Below are 20,500 nucleotides of genomic sequence, written 5' to 3'. Positions count from 1 at the left end.
GGCACCTGAGTGGTTCAGTCAAACATCTGACTCTTGTCATGATCTTGGGGTCGTGAGATCGAGCCCCACGTTGGGCTCTGCACTCAGTGCAGAGTCTGCTTGAGATTCTCTCTCCCTCTCCCTCTGCCCCTCCCCCCAATATGCTCTATCTCAAATAAATCTTTATAAAAAAATCATTTGCTCATTTATTTCAGGGACAGCACCTTAAATTAAAACCTCAAATACTTTAATTAATAATTAAGTCTATCTTGACCATAAGGAAATTGACGATATCTGTCCTTTTCCCATGTTATCCTCATCCCCGAGGAAATTTAACCTCTACCTCAGGCAGTCTTGGTTGTCTGGGTTTCCTGGGACTTTTAGAAGATGGAGAAGGGTGTTCTTGTTGTTGAAAGAGTTGGGTACAACCAGGCAGGTGCCGCTGATTTCATGTGAAAGCGTATCAGATGGTGTTGTGCTATTTCCTTGGGAAATAGAACGGGAATGTATAATTTGCTGGAAGGGGTGGCTGCAGGGGAAGTGGGCATTTCACACTTGCTGATGGGCTTGGGAGAGGACCAAAGACATGGAAGCTAAGATCTGGAAACTAAGAAAGAATTATAGTCATGGAACAGTTGCCAGACCTAAGCAGTTGTTTCCAGAATGGTCTCTCTGCTTTCTCCCGTGCAATTCACCCATCACTTCGCCTTTAGGGTGATCTTTCTAGAAGAGTGGGATTATATGGCTCCTCTACCTCAAAACTTTCAAGTGCACTTATGGCTTTGAAGATACACTGTGAGGTCCTATGGACGTCATTGAGGGCTTTAATGCTCTGGCCTCTCCCTTCTCTCCAGCCTCCTCCCTGCCCCGGCCCGGCCGTTTGCTCACAGCCACCCTCTCCCTGGTATCCCCGTGCTGTCCCCTGGTGAAAGCCTACTCCGTTTTCCGGACCAAGTTCAGATGTCACTTGCTCTATGGAAGCTCTCCTGACCTCTTTCATCCATAATGAACTCTCCCCCCTCTGGGACTGCAGTGTACCACATAAATAGTTCTATCCGGGGACCTATAATACTTGATTTGCCATATTTGTTTAAATGTTTGCCTCCCCCACTAGGCTGTGGGCTAACTGAAAGCAGGGACATTGTTTTTTTGTTTTGCTTTGTTTTGGTAGCTCTGGAATCAAGCACACCGCCTAGCACAGATTAGACATTAAACATTTGTTAAGATCAACTGAGGGGGAAAATTTCCCAACTGCCTGTCAGAAGGCTCGGATTCTGAAAAGAGTGGTTTGGAATAGGGATCTGTGAGGAGAACACCTGCTCTCCAAAGTTATAAGAGACATATATCTACAGCTAATTTAAAAGCTGAGTGATTGTCATGAGCATTTTTTTCTTTAACATTTTCACTTTTTATTTAAGGAAATGGCACACATAAACACTGGCTTAGATGTTTTTCTCTTGCTAGGGCAAGTTGCATGATTTCCACGAATAATTTTTCCCTTTTGGCATCCTATGGACAATTCACACCATTTAAAACTGCAGTTCTGAATTTACTCCATGTTATCAAAGCTTCATCAGTACAGTCCAAAAGATCCATACAGAGGTTAAGACTTGAAAAATCAAGCCATATACTGGCTTGAGAAATGCCACTGACTGGGATCCCCCACAGCAGCTTCCAGCATTTGCTTCCTGGTCCTGGGTTCAGGCCGGTGCATTCCTGGGATTGTGCAAAGGGTGGTTCAGGAGTGGTGGATGAGGAAACAGGGAGAGGATCTTTGGAATTCAGAACATTTCTCTTCAGATGTTGTACATACATTAGCTGAGGGACACATCCCAAAGCCCCTGGAGAAATAGGTACCATCATTTCCAGTTTGGAACAAGGGGGATGGAATACTAGCGACAAAGGCAAGAGCTGAATGGAAGCACCTTGACTGATTCTAGTACTAAGAGTTCAACCGGTGGCTAAGTCCCACCTGCCTGATCCCCTGATCTAGAACTCAACCAGGGCCTCTGTGCTTTGAGGGTCGGGGGCAGGAACCAAGCCTCCACCCAGCTGCACACTGTGACATTCTAGGTCCTTCCTTTTCTCCAGCTCGCTCTAGGTGGTATCGGGACAGGTTTAGAAGCAAGAGGGTTTTCTACCATGTCGTTAGCCCACGGCTCTGCATGCTGCACGTTTTTCTTCCATAATAAGTAAAATGTTTCAGAACTAACAGTGGGAAGGAAACAGAAGTACGCTGAAAGACCAGGATAAAATATTTAAGAAATTAAAACAAAACGATCATTTATTGTTTTTAATATGTAGTCAAATATGACAGCGGTATTACACAAACTCTTCCCTTCCCCCCTTCTTCCATCCCCAATTCGTTGACTCCAACCGGAAGTGAAAAACAGGATTTAATTCTGAAAATAGCAATCAGCAGAGACAACACAGATAACATTTGGTCACCACCAGCTTCCAGACCTTTTAGGATGAACTGTGTCACCATGGCAGTCGATACACTGGCTTTCTTACAACATTTTTACTAGGGAAAAAAAAAATGAAGATTTCCCACCTACTGTAAGCAGAGCTAGAGTTGCAGAAAAACTTGGTTTAAGTAGCTGTGTGAGGAAAACTTTAATGACTTATTGCAATCATAACGATCCCCAGGTAAAAGAGATGGCAAATGAATGAACTGTAAGGGAAATACATTCAAACTTAGATACTTAATCTTACAGTGAAAATAATCAGGAAGCTTGCAGAAGTACATAGCATCTGAATTCTTGAATTTAAACCGTCGGTTTCAGTAAAGGTTACCCCTCGTCTGCTATTAGACACCAATAGTGCAAATTCATGTACAATCATTCTTATATTTGCAGGTTCAGGTACGTCAAGCGTGAGGTCATCGTGAAGTATGTGTAGGTTATTTGACCATGGAAGAATGTAGGGCTCAGAATGTCTCACTGACACAGCAGAGGAAATATGAATGATACCCAGAGACTGGAGTAAATTTGAAGTGCTCAGTTTTCCAAACCCTGGATTAAAGCGAAGTCTTGGAAAACCTCTGCAAAATTAACCTTCACCTGAAAGACACATCCTAGATGTGAGTACAGGGCTTTGGAAAAACAGTGAGAAACAAAGTTGCAATGTGCTGTGCTCACCCACTCAGTCTTTTCCTTTTGTAGGGGGTTGACTGGGTTTAGAGGGTCAGATTCTCCCCGCAGTGTTCTCTTTCAGGAACACTGCAGTGAGCTTTGTGATTCTGACAAAGGGTACAATTATACCCACTTTGAAATGCATTTACAAATATTCTGTGTGCTGGTGCAACTGGCATAAAACACAGACAGCCCCGCGGGTGCCCAGCTTCTTCTCTTTTCACACTTGGACATTGCAGAGGGCTACAAGCAGAATTACCAGAAACAGTAGTAAATTCCTGGCATTGGAAGTCCCCATGATCCCAGCTGGCATGCAAAAAAGGCTGTCTCTTTTTCCCCCCTGAAAATAATGTACTTCCCAGGCACGGTCCAAACGCCTCAAATGAGGCAAATGAGAAATTTGTTTTGATCAGCCTATGAAAAGACTTTCCCCTTCTCAGCTAGGGCTCTGAGATTTCGCTATAATGTACACAAAATGTCTGTGTCTAAAGAACATTAATTAATTTCCCTGAAATGATTTTAATAGGTCTCAGCAAGGAAAGCTCTGACTTCACTTTGATGGTATTTTCCCGAGTAGCCTGGTGGAGGACACTGAATGTGGGGTTTTATTTCTCTGCTATAAATATGACAATCTGAGCATGTTTTTGTTCAAACCACCTTAAAAATGGTTGCTTGGACTTGACCATGTGTCTAGATAATAGTACATGAATCTGGTCCCGAGATGGTCGAACTTCACAGAGATTCAGCTATGGGTCCACAGTTGAAAGTACCCTTTCTTCTCGTTTCCTCAGGAAAATTTATTTTCTCTTTATTGTATTTTATTTCCTCTGTGTGGTTGGCTGTCTCATGGTCTCTGGCACAAGGGGACAAAAGTACATGCCTTATAAGTCAGAAGGAGATAAACGGAAAAGCCTCTTCTTGGTCCTTACTTGACCATAAGGAACCCAATTTCCTGGAGCAGGAAGGCCCCTCCTGGGCCTTCATGATTTTAGGATTGTGCCATAGGAGAAGTACAGGTGGATAATGGTTGAGTTTTAAATTAATTGGGGACATCCTTGACTTTCTGTATATCACCTGTTTCCTAGGATAACTTGCAGGATCTGTGCCTCAGTGTCTGAATGTCTGAATGACCTAATTTTGAGCTGATCTTCATCTCCTATTGATCTGTACATTGCTCTGAAGAAGATGAAAATTCTGCTCGATAGCGTATTTCAATTTTTCCATGAATCGTATCCACCCACCCACTACTATGTTTATACCTCTCCCCACATAGCAAACCTCTATAATGAGTTTCATACTATGTATCTATGCAACAGGCACAAAGGTTTATAGCTGCATGATCAATAAGTAACATTTTGGTCATGAATATATAGTTTTTGTAATGCTAGGGAAAAGAGAGATTCTTTTAAAAAAATAACACGCCAGTGGGAATGAGAGAAGTCACTGAAATTTTCAACCAGAATCAAAATAAATATATCACTATCTGCCAACTTAAAATTTTTTGCTTTATTCCATTAGATTTTTTTTTAGTAATCCTCAAATGTTAGTAAATTTTAGAAAATAGAAAAAGATGAGGAGCAGCATATGATTTAAATTATTCCCCCCCCACCCAGCCTTTTATTCTGGATTTAAAATCACAGAATCTTTTAGTGTCAACAATGATCTGGAAATTCACTTATAATAACAAGTTTTGAGCATCTATTTCTCTAGACATAATTTGGTCATTCATAATAAATGTGCTATTGAGAGGCCAATGATGATGCACTTCATAAATGTGTCAGGGAGAAGTGATTCAAGAAATTATGTGATTTTACTTGGATAATTACCATCTTACAAAAATTACCATCTTACTTCTTTGCAATCATCACCATGAGAGCGGTAGGCAGTGGATGGTTTAAAAGTTATGTCAGGTAATAATCAGGCAGATGCATTCCAATTTCAGCTGAAATTAGAAGATCAGCTTAATCAAAATGTTATGTAACATCAAACTGTCCGATGGACTGTGATAGAGGAGATATACTTGAGGGTCTCTTCGGCTGAAGCTTTCTGGTTTCTGGATTATTTTGCGAGAGCTCACTCTGTGTGAGCTCCTCAATATTCTATAGCCTTGGGTTTTGTAATCAAGGCTTTCAATTGTGTCACCATAGTAGCGATTTGTAATAAATGGTTATGAATGCTCCCAAAATCTGGGTTGGTGTGTTAGCAAAGGAATCAAGGGGAGGCCTGATATTCCAGCTGGGGGTTTGTTGTTATTTCTAGGAATATTCTTGAGGGGTTGTCTTTGTAAAAATCCACCAAGTTTTCCAAGTGGTGCAGTAACAAGTGCACACCAATAAGTGTGACTGACTTGATTCACAGTTACCCACAGGAAATCACTGACCCAATGGGAAAACTGACACAAGGCACATCAAATCATTAGGAACTTTGGCTTGACAGATTTAAATATCCCGACTCGGAAATTTCCAATTCTTAGTTTCTTGAGACAGTCCATCTTTCCTTCTAGAAGGGCAATAAAAAAATCAGATATAGAAATAAAAATAACAGAATATCAGAAATAGAAAGCTCATCCAGATATACTTAAAATTAGATGTACCAAACTTCAACTTCCATGCATATTTTGAAGGCAAAGATGAAGGACCAAGATTTGTAGAAGTGTCAAATGACCAAAAGAAAACTCCTTAGAGCAGTCTGTGATACCGAAGTTGTATGACCCCAAGTCTCCACTCTGAAGCTAACATCACAACAGCTACTATTCTAGCAGCAAAGCACAATTACCGAACAGACTTATCTCTCACTAGGAAACAGCCAATTTCCAAGTTTCTAGAGATAATCAATCTTCTGATCTTCTCCCAATAAATTTGTAAAACTGAGAGATGGGGAAATAGGTAAGGATGATGGTGGGTTGTAATTGAACTGGTGACTTTTTAGTCCCTTCTAATTCATAGAGTTTATGATTCCAAGTCTTATTGTAAATAAAAAACAAAAACCCTATCTATCATAAAGCTTAAGGGAAAGAGAAACATTTCTTTTTTTCTTCTGATGTATTTTGCTCGTTAGATAATCCGGTAGTTTTCCCAATCCCAATCCGGGGACATTTGGCAATGTTTGGAGACATCTTTAGTTGTCACAGTCTGTGTGTGTGTGTGTGTGTGTGTGTGTGTGAACACTGCTGGCATAAAGTCAATGGAAGCTGCCTGGAAGCTGCCATATACGTCCTACAATGCACGGGACTATTTCCACCTCACCCTCTGACAAAGAATTAGGGGACCCCAAATGTCAACAGTGCCGAGGTTGAGAAAGCCTGAGGCAGTCTAATAAGTGACATAACAACCACACACACCTAAAGTGCAAATGCTTCTTTGACACACTGGTATTTCTGGAATACCTTAAAACTATGATGTTGAACGTTCAGAAAATATTGGTACAAGAAAGTGAACTGTTACATCTAGTCAGAAAAAGTCCAAGTGATCTGGGAAGTCCTTCTGGGTCTGGGACAACTTTGGATGAGTCACTTTTGTTCCCATGAATGAAATTTACAAACCATTTAAAATAGAGCAAACAGCACTGATGTGCAATGATGTATCATATTTCTGAAACATTCTTTAGGCAAATACTTGATAGTTCTCTAAGTTTAATAGACAACTGGAATTGGAAATTGGATAGAGTAATATTGATCCCACCTCCTTGCAAAGTTGTGCTTGAGGATTCCATCATATTACAATTATCAGTTGACCTGCCTGATCTCTTATTTGTATTTATCACTATATACCACAGATCCAGCACAGGAACTTGGTTCCAGTAGGTGCTCAATAAATATTTAAGTAAACTGAGTGGCTGAATGAGTGAACAAATAAAGGGATGAGTCAAAGTGCCCCACGAAATGTAAAGTGCTTTATAAACACAAGGTAATAGGTAATGCCACAGACCTCATAATATTTGCTCAAAAAACCTTCCTGGGGTTTTTTCAAATGGTTTCAAAAGCAAATAAAACTTGTGATTATATATGTCGTAAGAAAATAACCTATGAAGATTCTTAGTTTTCAGATATATTTGGGAAGAAATGAAACAAAGGTAGAACAATCTTAAATGACTAAAAATAGTGTTGCTGACAGATGGCACCAGGTAGGGGTGGGAGGGGCATGCAAAACCAAAGACACTGTAATGGTTAGAACTTGAAATCACTGGTTGTCATAAAGATGGTACTATTCTTATGAACATATAGAAGAAGACCGGCCCAAAGTTCTATATTATAAGAAGAGTCAATACTACAGATACAGTTAGCCTTCAGATGGACTGTGCCTTCTAAGCTGCTTGGTTGGGGTTGGCCTTAACTGCTGATGAAAGGGTGCAGGCAAGAAAAATGGTAACAGAAATTACCAGTTGGGAGTTTTAAGTTCAAGACCCAATTCTGACACTGGGAAAATAACCATATCTTTCCGGGAGTCAATTTTCTGATCTGTAAAATGAAGAGCTTGGGTTAGATGACCTGCCATGATTCTGGCATATGGATGCTGATGCCAAAACATGGTGTGAGATGGGAAAGTAAGAGCTAGAGCAATCTTTGGGAATTAAATAAAGTATTAATTAATTAATTAATTAAATTAAATAAAGCTCATTGTAATAAAGTATCTGAAAAATGCCTGAAGAAATACCAAGCAAAATAACATTTCACAGGAGGAAGAAACCGTAACAACAGGATTGATTTCTTAGTTAGTCTTATTTAAATATTAATTTCTTATCATGGAAGGAAAGTTCCTTGAATCAAGGCATGGATTCTAGCAAAACTTTTTCTCAAATGGGCAACAGACACTAGAGGACATAACCAAGTTGACACTCCTTCAGGACAGGTAATAATGTAAGAACTTTTGGCCCCAGAAACTAATAAATTATACTAATCAGAATATATATTATCTGCATATTAGTATAATTTAAAAGAATAGTCATCCTCTTATTTGCATTTGCAAATTTTTACAGTTCAGAAATTGAGTTCCATGTATTTTTATATTTTAATAAGGCAGCCCCTTATGTTTGTGTCACAGGGATAAAATAAATATTTGAAATTATTTATGCTTGAGGTATTTCCTTCTAAAGAGAAGCCTGCTGCTCAGCCCCTGGGCCTCCCTTTGCTGTGAAGAGTAAACTGGGAAATCACAAGAAACTAGAGAGACTCAGTGACTCTACATAAAAAGGAATTGAACTAATTGCAGCATACACATAGGGACTCTGTCATGGGAGGAGTCAAAGTTGGGAGAGACATGACAGAGGGGAAATACTAAGAGAAAATATTAAGATGGGGAAAAATTGAGCAATTTTTCCTTTGGCATTTTCTTAAGAAAATTTTTTATCGATTTGTCTTTGAATGCTTTTAGGATTGGTGGACTTTTCTTCATCTGAATGCAAATTTGTGCTGAGACTGGACCAAGGCTGTGCTTTATATGGGTTACATTGATGTAAGGTTTTAAAAGCCTGTACATCTCTACATTTAGTCAATCTGCATAATAATAACCTTACAACGGAGACAGAACAAAAATATTTTTATTTTCCAAAACTGTAAATTGAGACTCATGGAAGTTAAAGTGATTTTCCCAAGATAACATAGTGGAGACTCAAAGCTGTGTCAGCTGGTATTCTTTTCATTATAGCATGCTGCCTCTTTGAGATCAAAAACACTTAAATATGCCCAAGAACTATGAAATCTTCTCTTTTTCTTCCTTCTCTTTTTTATTCAAGGAGAGGGAATTAAAAGGAAAGACCTCTACTCTACAGCACTGTATAAAAGAATTTTCTGCAATGATGGCAATGTTCTTTGTTGTCCAATATGGAAGCCAACAAGCCACATGTGGCCATCGAGCATTCAAAATGTGTCTAGTGATTGAAGAACTGAGGGTTTTTTTAAATTTAATTTTAATTAATTTAAATTTAATTTTAATTAATTTAAATTTAAATAGCCCCATTTGGCTAGTGAATAGGATACTGGACAGAACAACTCTAGAAGCTCCATGTGAGAGAGATCAGCAAATGCTCTAGGTATCTCAAACTAAAATAATAATGGGAGTAAACTGTACTTTATTATTGATCTTTAGTTTTCTGTTTGTTAGTGTATCTTAAAATCTAAACACTTCATAAACAACCAACATTGTGGTCCATGCCATCTGGTTGGCTTAAGACATTTTTCTTGACATTTATACCTTTACCTAATCACCAAATATTATTTCCTCTGTAGCACCATTTATCAGATTTCTTCAGAAGTCTGTATGTGTTTCTTTGCTGTTCTTAATTTTTAAAATTGTTATCCTCTCTCTACTGTGTTCATAGTATTTAAGTAATGTACAGATGCACCCCTTCTAATATATAATGTATGTAAAAGTCCAAAGCATCAATGCCCATTCTGAATTTCTAGAAACGTGGTGTACGTTTGCTCTTCCTTTGCAGTAAATGGGCACCAGGAACAAACCAGAAATATAAAATAGAGTCAAAATTTCATGAAAAAAAAAGGGATTAGCCAGCCTTTCTCCTTACCACTAAAAGATTCATATACAGCAGAAACTTTTCACCACCTTTAACTCCTACTTTTGTTAGGAAGTGTTCTCACACTTCCAAAAAGTTTTCCCTATTACTAGGTGCTTTAGTTCACTGAACAATTCAGTTTTATGTCTTGTTCGTTTGTTTCCAGAATTGTCAATTCTTTTAATAGAAAGTGGAATATGAGCTCTGAAGGGAAGAAAGACAACATTACGACTTCAAAGAATTGTGTAAGGAGTTGGATATATATACAAGATTTATATAACTGTCAATCAACTGCTATTGGAAGCCACACCTATCACAAGAGCTAGTGGGAGAAGCGTCATCTTATCCTAAAAGGAATCGTCTATGTGTTCCTTATGTCTTTGTAGAATACCAGTTGCACCAGTTACATTGGCAAGTCATTTGGTTATTGCTAATCTGACCAAACCTACTCCACAAGAAATAAGTTGGGATATTTCATATAAACTGAATGCAGATATAGCAGAGAGATTGTCATCACATCCTTCAATCGCCTTGCTTGTCAGGTTCTGTTTTTTTTTTTTTTTTTCAATTTTTAACTAAGTAGGTTAGGAAAAAATTACTAACCTCATCAGGTATTTAAAAATGTAAAGCAAAATATACGTGATTGAAGACGGTACTAGTTTACGTCAGACAACTGTGAAGATAACATAGGATACTCTGTTAGTAGACTGATGTTGTTCAATGTAGACACTGTGTACAGATGCCGGGCTGTTAGTAAAGTGCTGCTTATAAGACATCTCTGCTTCCTGATACCTGAATCTGCAAATGTTGGACACTGTGCCCTAGGAGAATCTACAGCATCTGGGCACAGGATGTCAGTTTCGAGATGTTGATGAACTTGTACACACAGGACCTGAATTTAAATGTTGGGAGCTCGGTATACGTATTAACCACTTTCCTCCTCAAGCCATGCCTTTCCTTTCCTCATTCGTGGAGAAGTTTTGAAATCTGGATGGTGATTACGGGGCAAAATGACAGATCCATCTAAGGAGCATTTTGCATCTGCTTTCTTTAGCCAGGGAGGGAAGGGGTTGATAGGAATGAAAGAGTGGCTCAAATAGGCAGGAAAATGATCAGCACTGCGACTGATTGAACCACTTTTGCTAAGGGACATAAAAATATTCTAATATTAAGGATTATTTTACAACTCTATGGAAGTATGCAGTAATGCATCTCGCATTTGTTTTGTCTTGATGACAAATGCACTCTTTGAGTCACAAGAGCCTGCCTTGTGTTAGTTATAAACAAAAATATATTTATATATATATTTATGTAACTACTATGTGCTTTAAAGAAAATTACTGTATGATTCAGCAGGGTTCTTTCATCCTTTTTTATCACCAGGGATATGCTGACTTGAATGGCTTCTTAGACAGGAATTGACAATGACATGGGCCTTAAGTACTGAAACAGCACAAAGTAAAAAGGAAAAAAAAAACCACCCCAAAACCCTCCCCCCACGTATGTTTAGACTCCCTTAATGTTTTTTGTTTTTGCTTCAAAAACGATTAAGGGACTCTTTGTATTGTTTCCTTCAGCCAAGAGCAACTGTGGCTTCATAGGATTTCATAGTTGGGAAAACGGAGGTAATGTATCTTAAAAAAAAAAAATGAAGTGTTTTATTCCGAGGCAGGAGAACCAGAAATCTCCTTTGCCTCTCCCTCTCTCCTAATCCTTAGCCAAGAGTGTGGCAATTCTGCCACAGCCCATAGGAAGGACACTCATTAACAAGGGAGAAGGAGGCACAGATAAAAGATTCATTCTGTAGAATAATGAACTTGTCGGAACAAGTGGATCTAGACCAGAAAAACAAAATCCTTTCACCACGTGTCTGGTGGAAAGAGAGAAAACCCTCTTATTTTAGGTTTGTTTTTTGCTCCTGCATGAGCTGTTTTTCTTAGCAATCTTGAAACATTCATCATTGCTCTTTTGAGAGAAAAGGTTTAGGCTTTGAAACACAGTTATCTTTGAGACATCAGAGAAGAATATTTGAACCAAAGGCGTAGATCCCTCATGAACTAAAGCTTTATTATTATTGTTTGTTCTCTATCCCTTTGCAACCCTGCACCTAAGCCAATTGCACTGTCATCTTGTCATACTTCTGCTAAGTCCACAGGAGATGCTCTGAGTGAACTATAAAACGGTATTCCACTAGGGAATTCTATGTTCAATGGTCAGTGGTACCTTGGATGAGTTTTAGTTTTTCTTTTACCCTTCCAGGGCTGGCCTTGTCCAGAAATCTCATCTCCTTCAGGCTACAGCAGCTTAGGGCTCCTTCGTGTGTGTGCGTGCATGCGTGCGTGCGTACGTGTGTGTGTGTGTGTGTGTGTCTTAAAGGTATAGGCAAATTTTTAGTCTTAACACCTGTAAGCCAGCACTGGTGCTGTTCTGTCCTAGAAATTTTAGCACTGCTCTGATACAATGAAACCTTCTTTCTCTCCAACTGGTTCAACTTCGGCGTAGGCAGGATGACCGGAGCCTCTTCGAAACTTCATTGCAGGCCATCTGCTTGGGCGTCTCTGAAACAGAAAACGCAAAAATAATGAATCCCAGAGTGATGGTCATATCATAAAAAAATATATCTCCCTTCATCGACTTGTTTGGGAGAGAGAGCGTGTCAGCGGCGGGGAGGGGGCGGGGGGGGCGGGGGCAGAGGGAGAGGGAGAGAAGATCCTCAAGCTGACTCCTTGCTGAGCGCGGAGCCCGACATGGGGCCGGATCCCACAACCCTGAGATCACGATCTGAGCCGAAACCAAGAGTCCAACGCCCAACCCACTGAGCTAACCAGGGGCCCCAGTATTTGCCAAATATTTTAGAGTAACTTCTGAGTTAAATTTAGTAATACATTATCTCACATTACTACCACAGTTGGAATTACACATGCTCAAAGCCCCATGCCTGCATCTTCATTAGGGCATTATTAGCACCTCTCAGGGGACAGCCCTTTTGCCATAGTGGCCCCATGGGAGTGAGAGCTTCTCAAAGTCACAGTTTATGCCTTCTGCATACTTTTGTCTAAAAGATTCTATAAGTGTCTAACTTGGAAAAAATGAATTTAGTAAAAAATAAGTCTTCTGAATATATAGCCACTGACATTTCCTCTTCTCTAGAAAATAGTATCATTTCATCTTATTTATTAATTCACTCAAAAATGTAAGGCCATACAATTCTGCACAGTTCTTAGAAGCGTGTCTCAAATTAGGCGTTAGACTTTTTAGTAAGCAAACTGAAAGAAAAATCACTTACTATCTTAAGAAATTACGTATTAGGCTGAGACTTCCCATACAGGACTTTTTGGGCTTGAAAGTTAACAGATGTCATGCCCTGAAAACTGAATCAAACATCAGAGGGCAGAGACAATCTCCAGCCTATGAACTAAATAATGGCACAAGGAGACACTGGTCCTAAAATACAGGTTATTTATTCTGACAAAAGAAGCGCACTTCTCCCCAGCACTCTGTCCATCAGACAAACCTCATGTGATTTACAAATAGAAGTACTGATATGAAAATGCGTTTTCACGGCCCCAGCAACACTAGAAGTATTGCTTTATTTATCAAAGCCTCTGCAGTTTTGTAGTATATGAGACAATGAGTACTGAAGAAAGTTTATTTCTGTCCAAAATTTATTTCTATTGAAAGAATTTTAATGTGAAAAATGTTAAATATCAGTGTAGATAAACTGGCATTTGGCAACCTTCTAGATTTGCTAATTCCATTCCACAGGCAATGATTAATGGGTGTAGAGGAGTTTTCACATCAGGAAGGAGTGAGTATGAGCTCTACTTTCTAGAAAAATACTATTGAAGCAATTACATTCTGACTATTAATAATATTATTTACTGCCTGTATAACATTATGTGGTCAGAATGTTTTATATTTATTAGCTGATTAAGTCCATGGTGTATTTGAAAAACTCAATTATCCTTATTTTCCAGGAAAAGAAGTTAAAACAAAGAGAGGGCTAAATAGCAAATAGTGTGTCTTTGGTGGAACTAAAAATCATCATCAATGTAAATACACTGAGCATTTTTAGGGAGCTGAGCACTATAACTCATGATCACTCCTGTCGGTGGAAAAATGCCAATATGCCACCATGCTCACTATTTAGAACTCCCACTTTGGTTTCAGTTACTTCACAGTTGGGCTTTTGAAGGCACAGCTGCCCTAGTCCTTCTCTGAGTCAAGTAACACCACTAAGTCTTTGCGCCAAATCTCCACCTTTCCAAGGCCCGTCTGCCATCCAGCTGGCAAGTACAGCCCTGGGAACTAGCCCTAATTGACAACCCAGCACATAAAGACACTGTGCCGTCAGTGACTTAAAAAGGTGTGCAGATTATCATCAAGAAAATAAGGGTTATATGTTAAAGAAAAAAAAGAAGATAGCCGGAAGGGAAAAATGAAGGGGGGGAAATCGGAGGGAGAGACGAACCATGAGAGACTATGGACTCTGAGAAACAAACTGAGGGTTCTAGAGGGGTAGGGGATGGGGGGATGGGTTAGCCTGGTGATGGGTATTAAAGAGGGCACGTACTGAATGGAGTATTGTGTGTTATACGCAAACAATGAATCATGGAACACTACATCAAAAACTAATGGTGTAATGTATGGTGATTAACATAACATAACAAAATAAAATTAAAAAAAACTAATGATGCATTATATGTTGGATAATTGAATTGAAAGAAAGAAAGAAAGAAAAAAGGAAGAAAGAAAGAAAAAAAAAGAAAGAAAATAAGGAACAACAGGTGCTGGCGAGGATATGGTGAAAAGAGAAGCCTTATCCACTGCTGGTGGTAATGTAGATTAGTCCAGTCACTGTGGAAAACATATGGAGGTTCTTCAAAAAGTTAAAAATAGATCTGCCATATGATCCAGCAATCCCAATTCTGGGCATATACCCAAGGGAAATGAAAACAGGAATTTGATGAGATCTTTGCACTCCCCCATGTTAATCACAGCATTATACACAGCATTATTCACAATAGCTAAGATTTGGAAACAACCCAAATGCCCACCAATGGATAAATGGATAAAAAAGCTGTACATATACACAATGGAATGTTACTCAGCCATGAAAAAGGAGGATATTCTGCCATTTGCAACAACATGGCTGGACTTTGAGCATATTATGCTAAGCGAGATAAGTCAGAGAAAGACAAGTACTATATGATAGCACTTATATATGGAATCTACAAAGGTCAAACATGTTAAAAAAACCAATTAAATGGTGGTTAACAGGAGATGGGGGCTGGAGGGATAAAACCATGGTGTTTCAGGGTACAGACCCGAAATGAGTATTGAGCCACAGAGATCACAGTATATTGAATATAGACAGTACTATTGTACTATAAGTATATAATGTGATAATAATGTTGCAACCTTATTATATCAGTGTATCAAAGTAACATGCTGTACAACTTAAATTTATACAGTGTTACAGGTCAAATCTATCCAATTAAACATTTGTTTTAAATAAAAAGGAGCATAGTTGATGAGAATGATGATGATGATTCTTGTAAAAGTTGTATTTTATTAAGCTCTTAGCTGTATTTCATGCTTTATACTAGGCACTTTACTTATATAATCTCATTAAAATGCACAAGTCAATCATTTACATTTTGCATAAACCCATAAAGCTAGCAAATGGCAGAGCCAAGATTTAAAATGAGATCTACTTACTTCCAAAGTTAATTCTCCTTACTATAAAAATTGGTTCTTAAAATTCAGTGGTTTGTGTACGACTCATGTGAAATTTGTGAACATGGTTCCAATTTTATTTCAGTCTTAAAAATATAACTAGCAACTTTAGTATTCTGTTAGTAAGTCATAATTACTAATTAATAATTTTCTGTCTTAGGTGAAAGATTGGAGGATTACTGGTAATGTTTATCATGTACTTTGTGAGCTCATCACAGAGGTACTCAAAATAGAAAGCACAAAAATGCTGGGAAGTGAAGCTTCCTAACATGGTACAAACTTATTTTCTGAATTAACCGCATATTCTTAAGGAAAATTTCTCTTGACTTATTACTACTCATTGTAGGGAAAAAAAAAAAAAGAAACACCCCAACAAGATTTAAAATGACTAGAGATCTCACCATTTACCCACAGTTTGGTTCAACTATCAGTGGACATCACTTATATGCATTTCTAGGAACAATTAAATCACTGTACATACTATTTTATAAAATCATTTTTTTTGCACTTAAGGACACACTGAAAAAATTTATGAACTATCTCTGTACAAAATTATTTTAAATGTCTGTAGAAAATTACTCATAACTAAATCATGATTTATATAGTCAGTTTGATTTGGAGTTTTTTTCCAAATTTTTTGACAATATAAATAATTTTACAATGAATATCTTTGCTGATAACCTGATGGGAATATCTCCAGTCAGTTCCTTTTATAAACTCTCAAAAGTGGAATTATTGGGTCAAAAGAGAACACACAAATTATTTACTAAACACTTGAAATTTCTAGTATGGTGCTAGATGCTGAGTTGAAGGACACACGACCAAAGAAAGGTATAGATGTGGTTTCCACATGGAAGATAAAACCATTTCAGAAGAAAGGGATTTTCAATGTAGGTTGAAAAGGTGAGAAAATACACTGAGGAATTAACATAGGTGTCAAAGATTCTAAAGTGAACAAAGTAGAATAGGTATAATCTCACTACAAAATTATTCACCACTAGTATTTTATTTGTGCAAAAGTAAAAAAAAATTATAATTACTTCTATAGATTTTGACTAGATTAAAAGAAACGGTATTTCCCCCTGCCCCCATAATAATACCTCAAAATTTATAACAAAATCTAACAAATGTCATGTACTGAGGTCTTAAGAATTTGATGTGATTTTATGTTTTTTGACAATTCCTTGATACCTCAATGTTAGCCCTAAAAATGCTGAACAAAGAGAAATAACTTTACCAAAATTCTGCTTCCTTTCTAAAATGCTTTCACATATCACAAATCAACTAATGATCTTAAATAAATCACTTTGTTTCCTCATGTGGAAACTAGTATCTGAGGGTTTGTCCGCTAAAATCATGGATCCTTATACCTGCTTGCCTGAGGTAACTGACTTTACCACTGGGGAGACGATAATGATTTGAAAAACTTTTCAAGTTCTTCTATCATTGTCCCTCTTGTCTCCCTCCACTAACTTTTAGGACTTCTAGATTTACAGGAAATCTATATAAATTAGTCCTAACTGAAATTGCTTTTCTATGTCAGTCTGCAGTTCAGAGATCTCCTTATGAATGAAAAAAATGGAGCATTTCTATGACTGTAATGGAATGAGTGAAGATTTAGTTCTTACAGAAAAATCTTGAATGTTGGTGGTAGAATATGAGGCATCTATCCAGAAGACAAAGACATCTAGAAATTTGGGCATGATGTCTGGCTCTGCCATGAAGTGTGATGGGTCACAACCTGGCATTTATACTCCTTTCTCGAGATTTAGATATGTTCAAATCTGTGTTCTTTTTAGAATGGCTAATTCAAATTGTTAGAGAAACTGATAGGGGCCACGGGGTCACTTGCTAACAGAGCGGGATGTATGCTGAAAATTGAAAAATTCAAAACAGACTGTAAGGTTAATTCATTACAGAGATTCAGGATGTAATGCCTTAAAACATTGCTGGGTGTAATGCGTGGGTGATCTCTAATTTCATTTCTGAGAATTATTTATGTGATTAATCACATTCAGAAGAACATGTTCACATAGATCTGTTGGCACTGGGGTGGGCTGTGCAAACAGGTATTTTCTCTAATTACTCCTTCAGAACTATTAATTGAACAATCATCCAGATCTGTCTCAGTGGTCTGTGGCAAGATAATTAGCTGAAATATCCACAAACAATCCTGCAGGGTACCCTCCGTTAGCAGTGCACACAAAACCACAGCTGGAGATTTCTCTGCAAGCTTCGAGAGCAGAGCACAGGTTTTTGGTTGGTGAGATGAGCCCTTGAAAGGAAGTTACTTGGTGTGAGCGTTAAAGGAAAGGGGCGAATTTTGAAATCCAAAGCCCAGCTAGAAGACACCAGTGGTGCATGATGGCACTTGACAAGCAGTTGTTCCAAAATTTCTGGTGTTTTGTGTTGCTTCCTTCAGTGAATGGTGGGGAAGAGGGAAGAGGCTGGGATCATGAGGCCCTGACAGCATCATAGACCTGTCACTTCCCAGCACAGGACTTACACTAAGTCATGTTTTTTCTTTGTTTCTCAGTTTCCCCATTTGGAAAATAGAATGATCTAGATTACTGTTTTTCAAATTTTTCTTTTTTAATTAAAAAAAAGTTTAAGCCACGGACCCTTTGTTCCAATCAAATATTACCTGGAAGCCTCAACAGGATCCAGGAGAGTAGGTTTCTCTTCATTGTGATGGAGAGACCCCCGCTTACACCCTCTCCCTGAGTCCTGAGGCTGCCTATGGATCCCACACTATCTCAGGGCACATTTTGGCAACTATAGAACTAAATCTGTGCTTCTCACACTTAACCGTGTATACAAATCACAGGGGCTCTTGTTAAAGTGCAGATTCTGATCCATTAGGTCTGGGGGAGGCCTGGGACTCTGCATTTCCAACAGGGTCCTAGGTGATGCTGCTGCTGCTGGTCCACACAACACACTTAAAAAAAAATTAATTAGCCAACGTATAGTACATCATTAGTTTCAGATGTAGAGTTCAGTAATGCATCAGTCACATACAACACCCAGTGCTCATCACATCACGTGCCCTCTTTAATGCCCATCACCCAACTACCCCATCCCCCCCACCTCTCCTCCAGCAACCCTCAGTTTGTTTCCTAGATTTAAGAGTCTCTCATGGTTTGTCTCCCTCTCTGATTACTTCCATTCAGTTTTCCCTCCCTTCCCCTATGATCCTCTGTGCTGTTTCTTATATTCCATATATGAGTGAAACCATGTGATACTTGTCTTTCTCTGATTGACTTCTTTTACTCAGCATAATACCCTCCAGTTCCATCCATGTTGATGTAAGTGGCAAGTATTCATCCTTTCTGATGCTGAGTAGTATTCCATTGTATATATGAACCACATCTTCTTTATCCATTCATCTGTCGATGGACACCTGGGCTCTTTCCATAGTTTGGCTACTGTGGACATTAGTGCATGTGCCCCTTCGGATCACTACATCTGTATCTTTGGGGTAAATACCCAGTAGTGCAATTGCTGGGTTGTAGGGTAGCTCTATTTTTAACTTTTTGAGGAACCTCCATACTGTTCTCCAGAGTGGCTACACCAGCTTGCATTCCCACCAACAGTGTAGGAGGGTTCCCCTTTCTCTGCATCCTCACCAACATCTGTCATTTCCTGACTTGTTAATTTTAGCCATTCTGACTGCTGTGCGGTGGTATTTTATCACACAGCACACTTTGAATAGGAAGGGTAATGATTCTCTACAATGTCTTCCAACAGGAACATTCTTTAAAAGTGGGTGGTAGAAAAAATATTCATCTTTGACCTTCCCTGTGTCTCCAGTGGGCCTTTGTGGGAACTGAACACGTGTTCAAACAACTGGGTCAACCTTTCCATATTTAGCTTTGATAAAACTGAACTGTCCAGAGGGAAGGATTTTTTTTTCCTTTTTCATTAGTTCTAAACACAAATTATTCTCTATTCCCTTTATTTTGTGTTGAATATTATTTCAACACAAGGCATGCCAAGTTATAAATATCTGAGTCACCAGATTTGGCAAATAAACACACAAAACACCAGTTAAATTTGAGTTTCAGATAAACAGTGAATAATTTCTCAAAACTATACTTCATCAGACATACTTATATTAAAAAAATTACTCATTTATTCTTTGAAATTAAAATTTATCTAAGTGTCCTGTATTTTTTTTGGCAACCCTATCCACAGGAAAACACAATGGCTTTGGGCCCTGGCCAGTCAAACTTGCAATCTAATTAAAACAAACTACTCCAATTTGCGGCTGTGCCTCCTTGCTTCATGAATTGTAGGTCACTTTTTCCTTAAAAAGAGTAACTCAGATTGATCGGTCTGTCTTCTGGTGTGGTCAAGAATCCCAAGCAATAACTCCTGTGTGAAGCAAAGCCTGGGTGTTCTTTTACATATTTTTTCCTCATCTTATTTTAATTGCTTTTCTCATATGGAAGCTGTTTATCATCCTGCAGTTGCCTCTTCTCCAACCTACAACTGCTCCTTGTCACGGGTATACCGCCTTCATTTTAGAACTGTCCTACGGATGATCCTGAAAAATCAGTTAATGTCATCATAGTTGGTACATGTCCAAGAAGAAAATGATCTCAATGCACGGAGAGAACAGCTATATACTGGGATTAACAAAATCATCATATTTTTCATGTGATTTTCCTAAAGCTAAAGGATTCTTAAAATAAATATTAAGTGACATCTGCCTCCTCTTGAAGACCATATTAATTTTGGTAATAGTCATGAAATGAAATGAATAATAATAATGACCAAAAAAGAAATGCAGACAGTGAAAAATCTTCCTGTTTTAAACTTCATAGATATAATCATGCCAGGGAAAAACATTACAAATAAAACAAATATTTCCATAAAAACGGGAAAATAGAATGACTTAATGTATTTTTTGAACTGCATATAAACTAACTTCATTTAAAAATAGTCATGGTTTTCTTAATGAGATAACACCTCATACAAGTCAGAATGGCTAGAATTAACAAGTCAGGAAACAACAGATGTTGGCGAGGATGCGGAGAAAGGGGAACCCTCCTACACTGTTGGTGGTAATGCAAGCTGGTGCAGCCACTCTGGAAAACAGTATGGAGGTTCCTCAAAAAGTTAAAAATAGAACTACCATA

General features: G+C 38.4%; 1 protein-coding gene across 1 annotated transcript in view; it reads right to left on the bottom strand.

Annotated features, from left to right (window-relative positions):
- Nucleotides 1-2,236: 2,236 nt before the first annotated feature.
- The window catches only part of PLXDC2 (plexin domain containing 2), a 435,549-nt gene continuing 417,285 nt past the window's right edge, over nt 2,237-20,500 (bottom strand). The window contains exon 14 of the mRNA XM_081818908.1: nt 2,237-12,178. Coding sequence (XP_081675034.1) covers nt 12,062-12,178 — 117 coding nt within the window. The 3' untranslated portion in view covers nt 2,237-12,061. The remainder of the gene's footprint in view (nt 12,179-20,500) is intronic.

The sequence above is a fragment of the Leptonychotes weddellii genome, chromosome 5, assembly GCF_054177405.1.
Source record: "Leptonychotes weddellii isolate Sample4059 chromosome 5, ASM5417740v2, whole genome shotgun sequence".
NCBI classification, from domain to species: Eukaryota; Metazoa; Chordata; class Mammalia; order Carnivora; family Phocidae; genus Leptonychotes; species Leptonychotes weddellii.
This window is presented reverse-complemented; position numbering and strand designations above follow the sequence as displayed.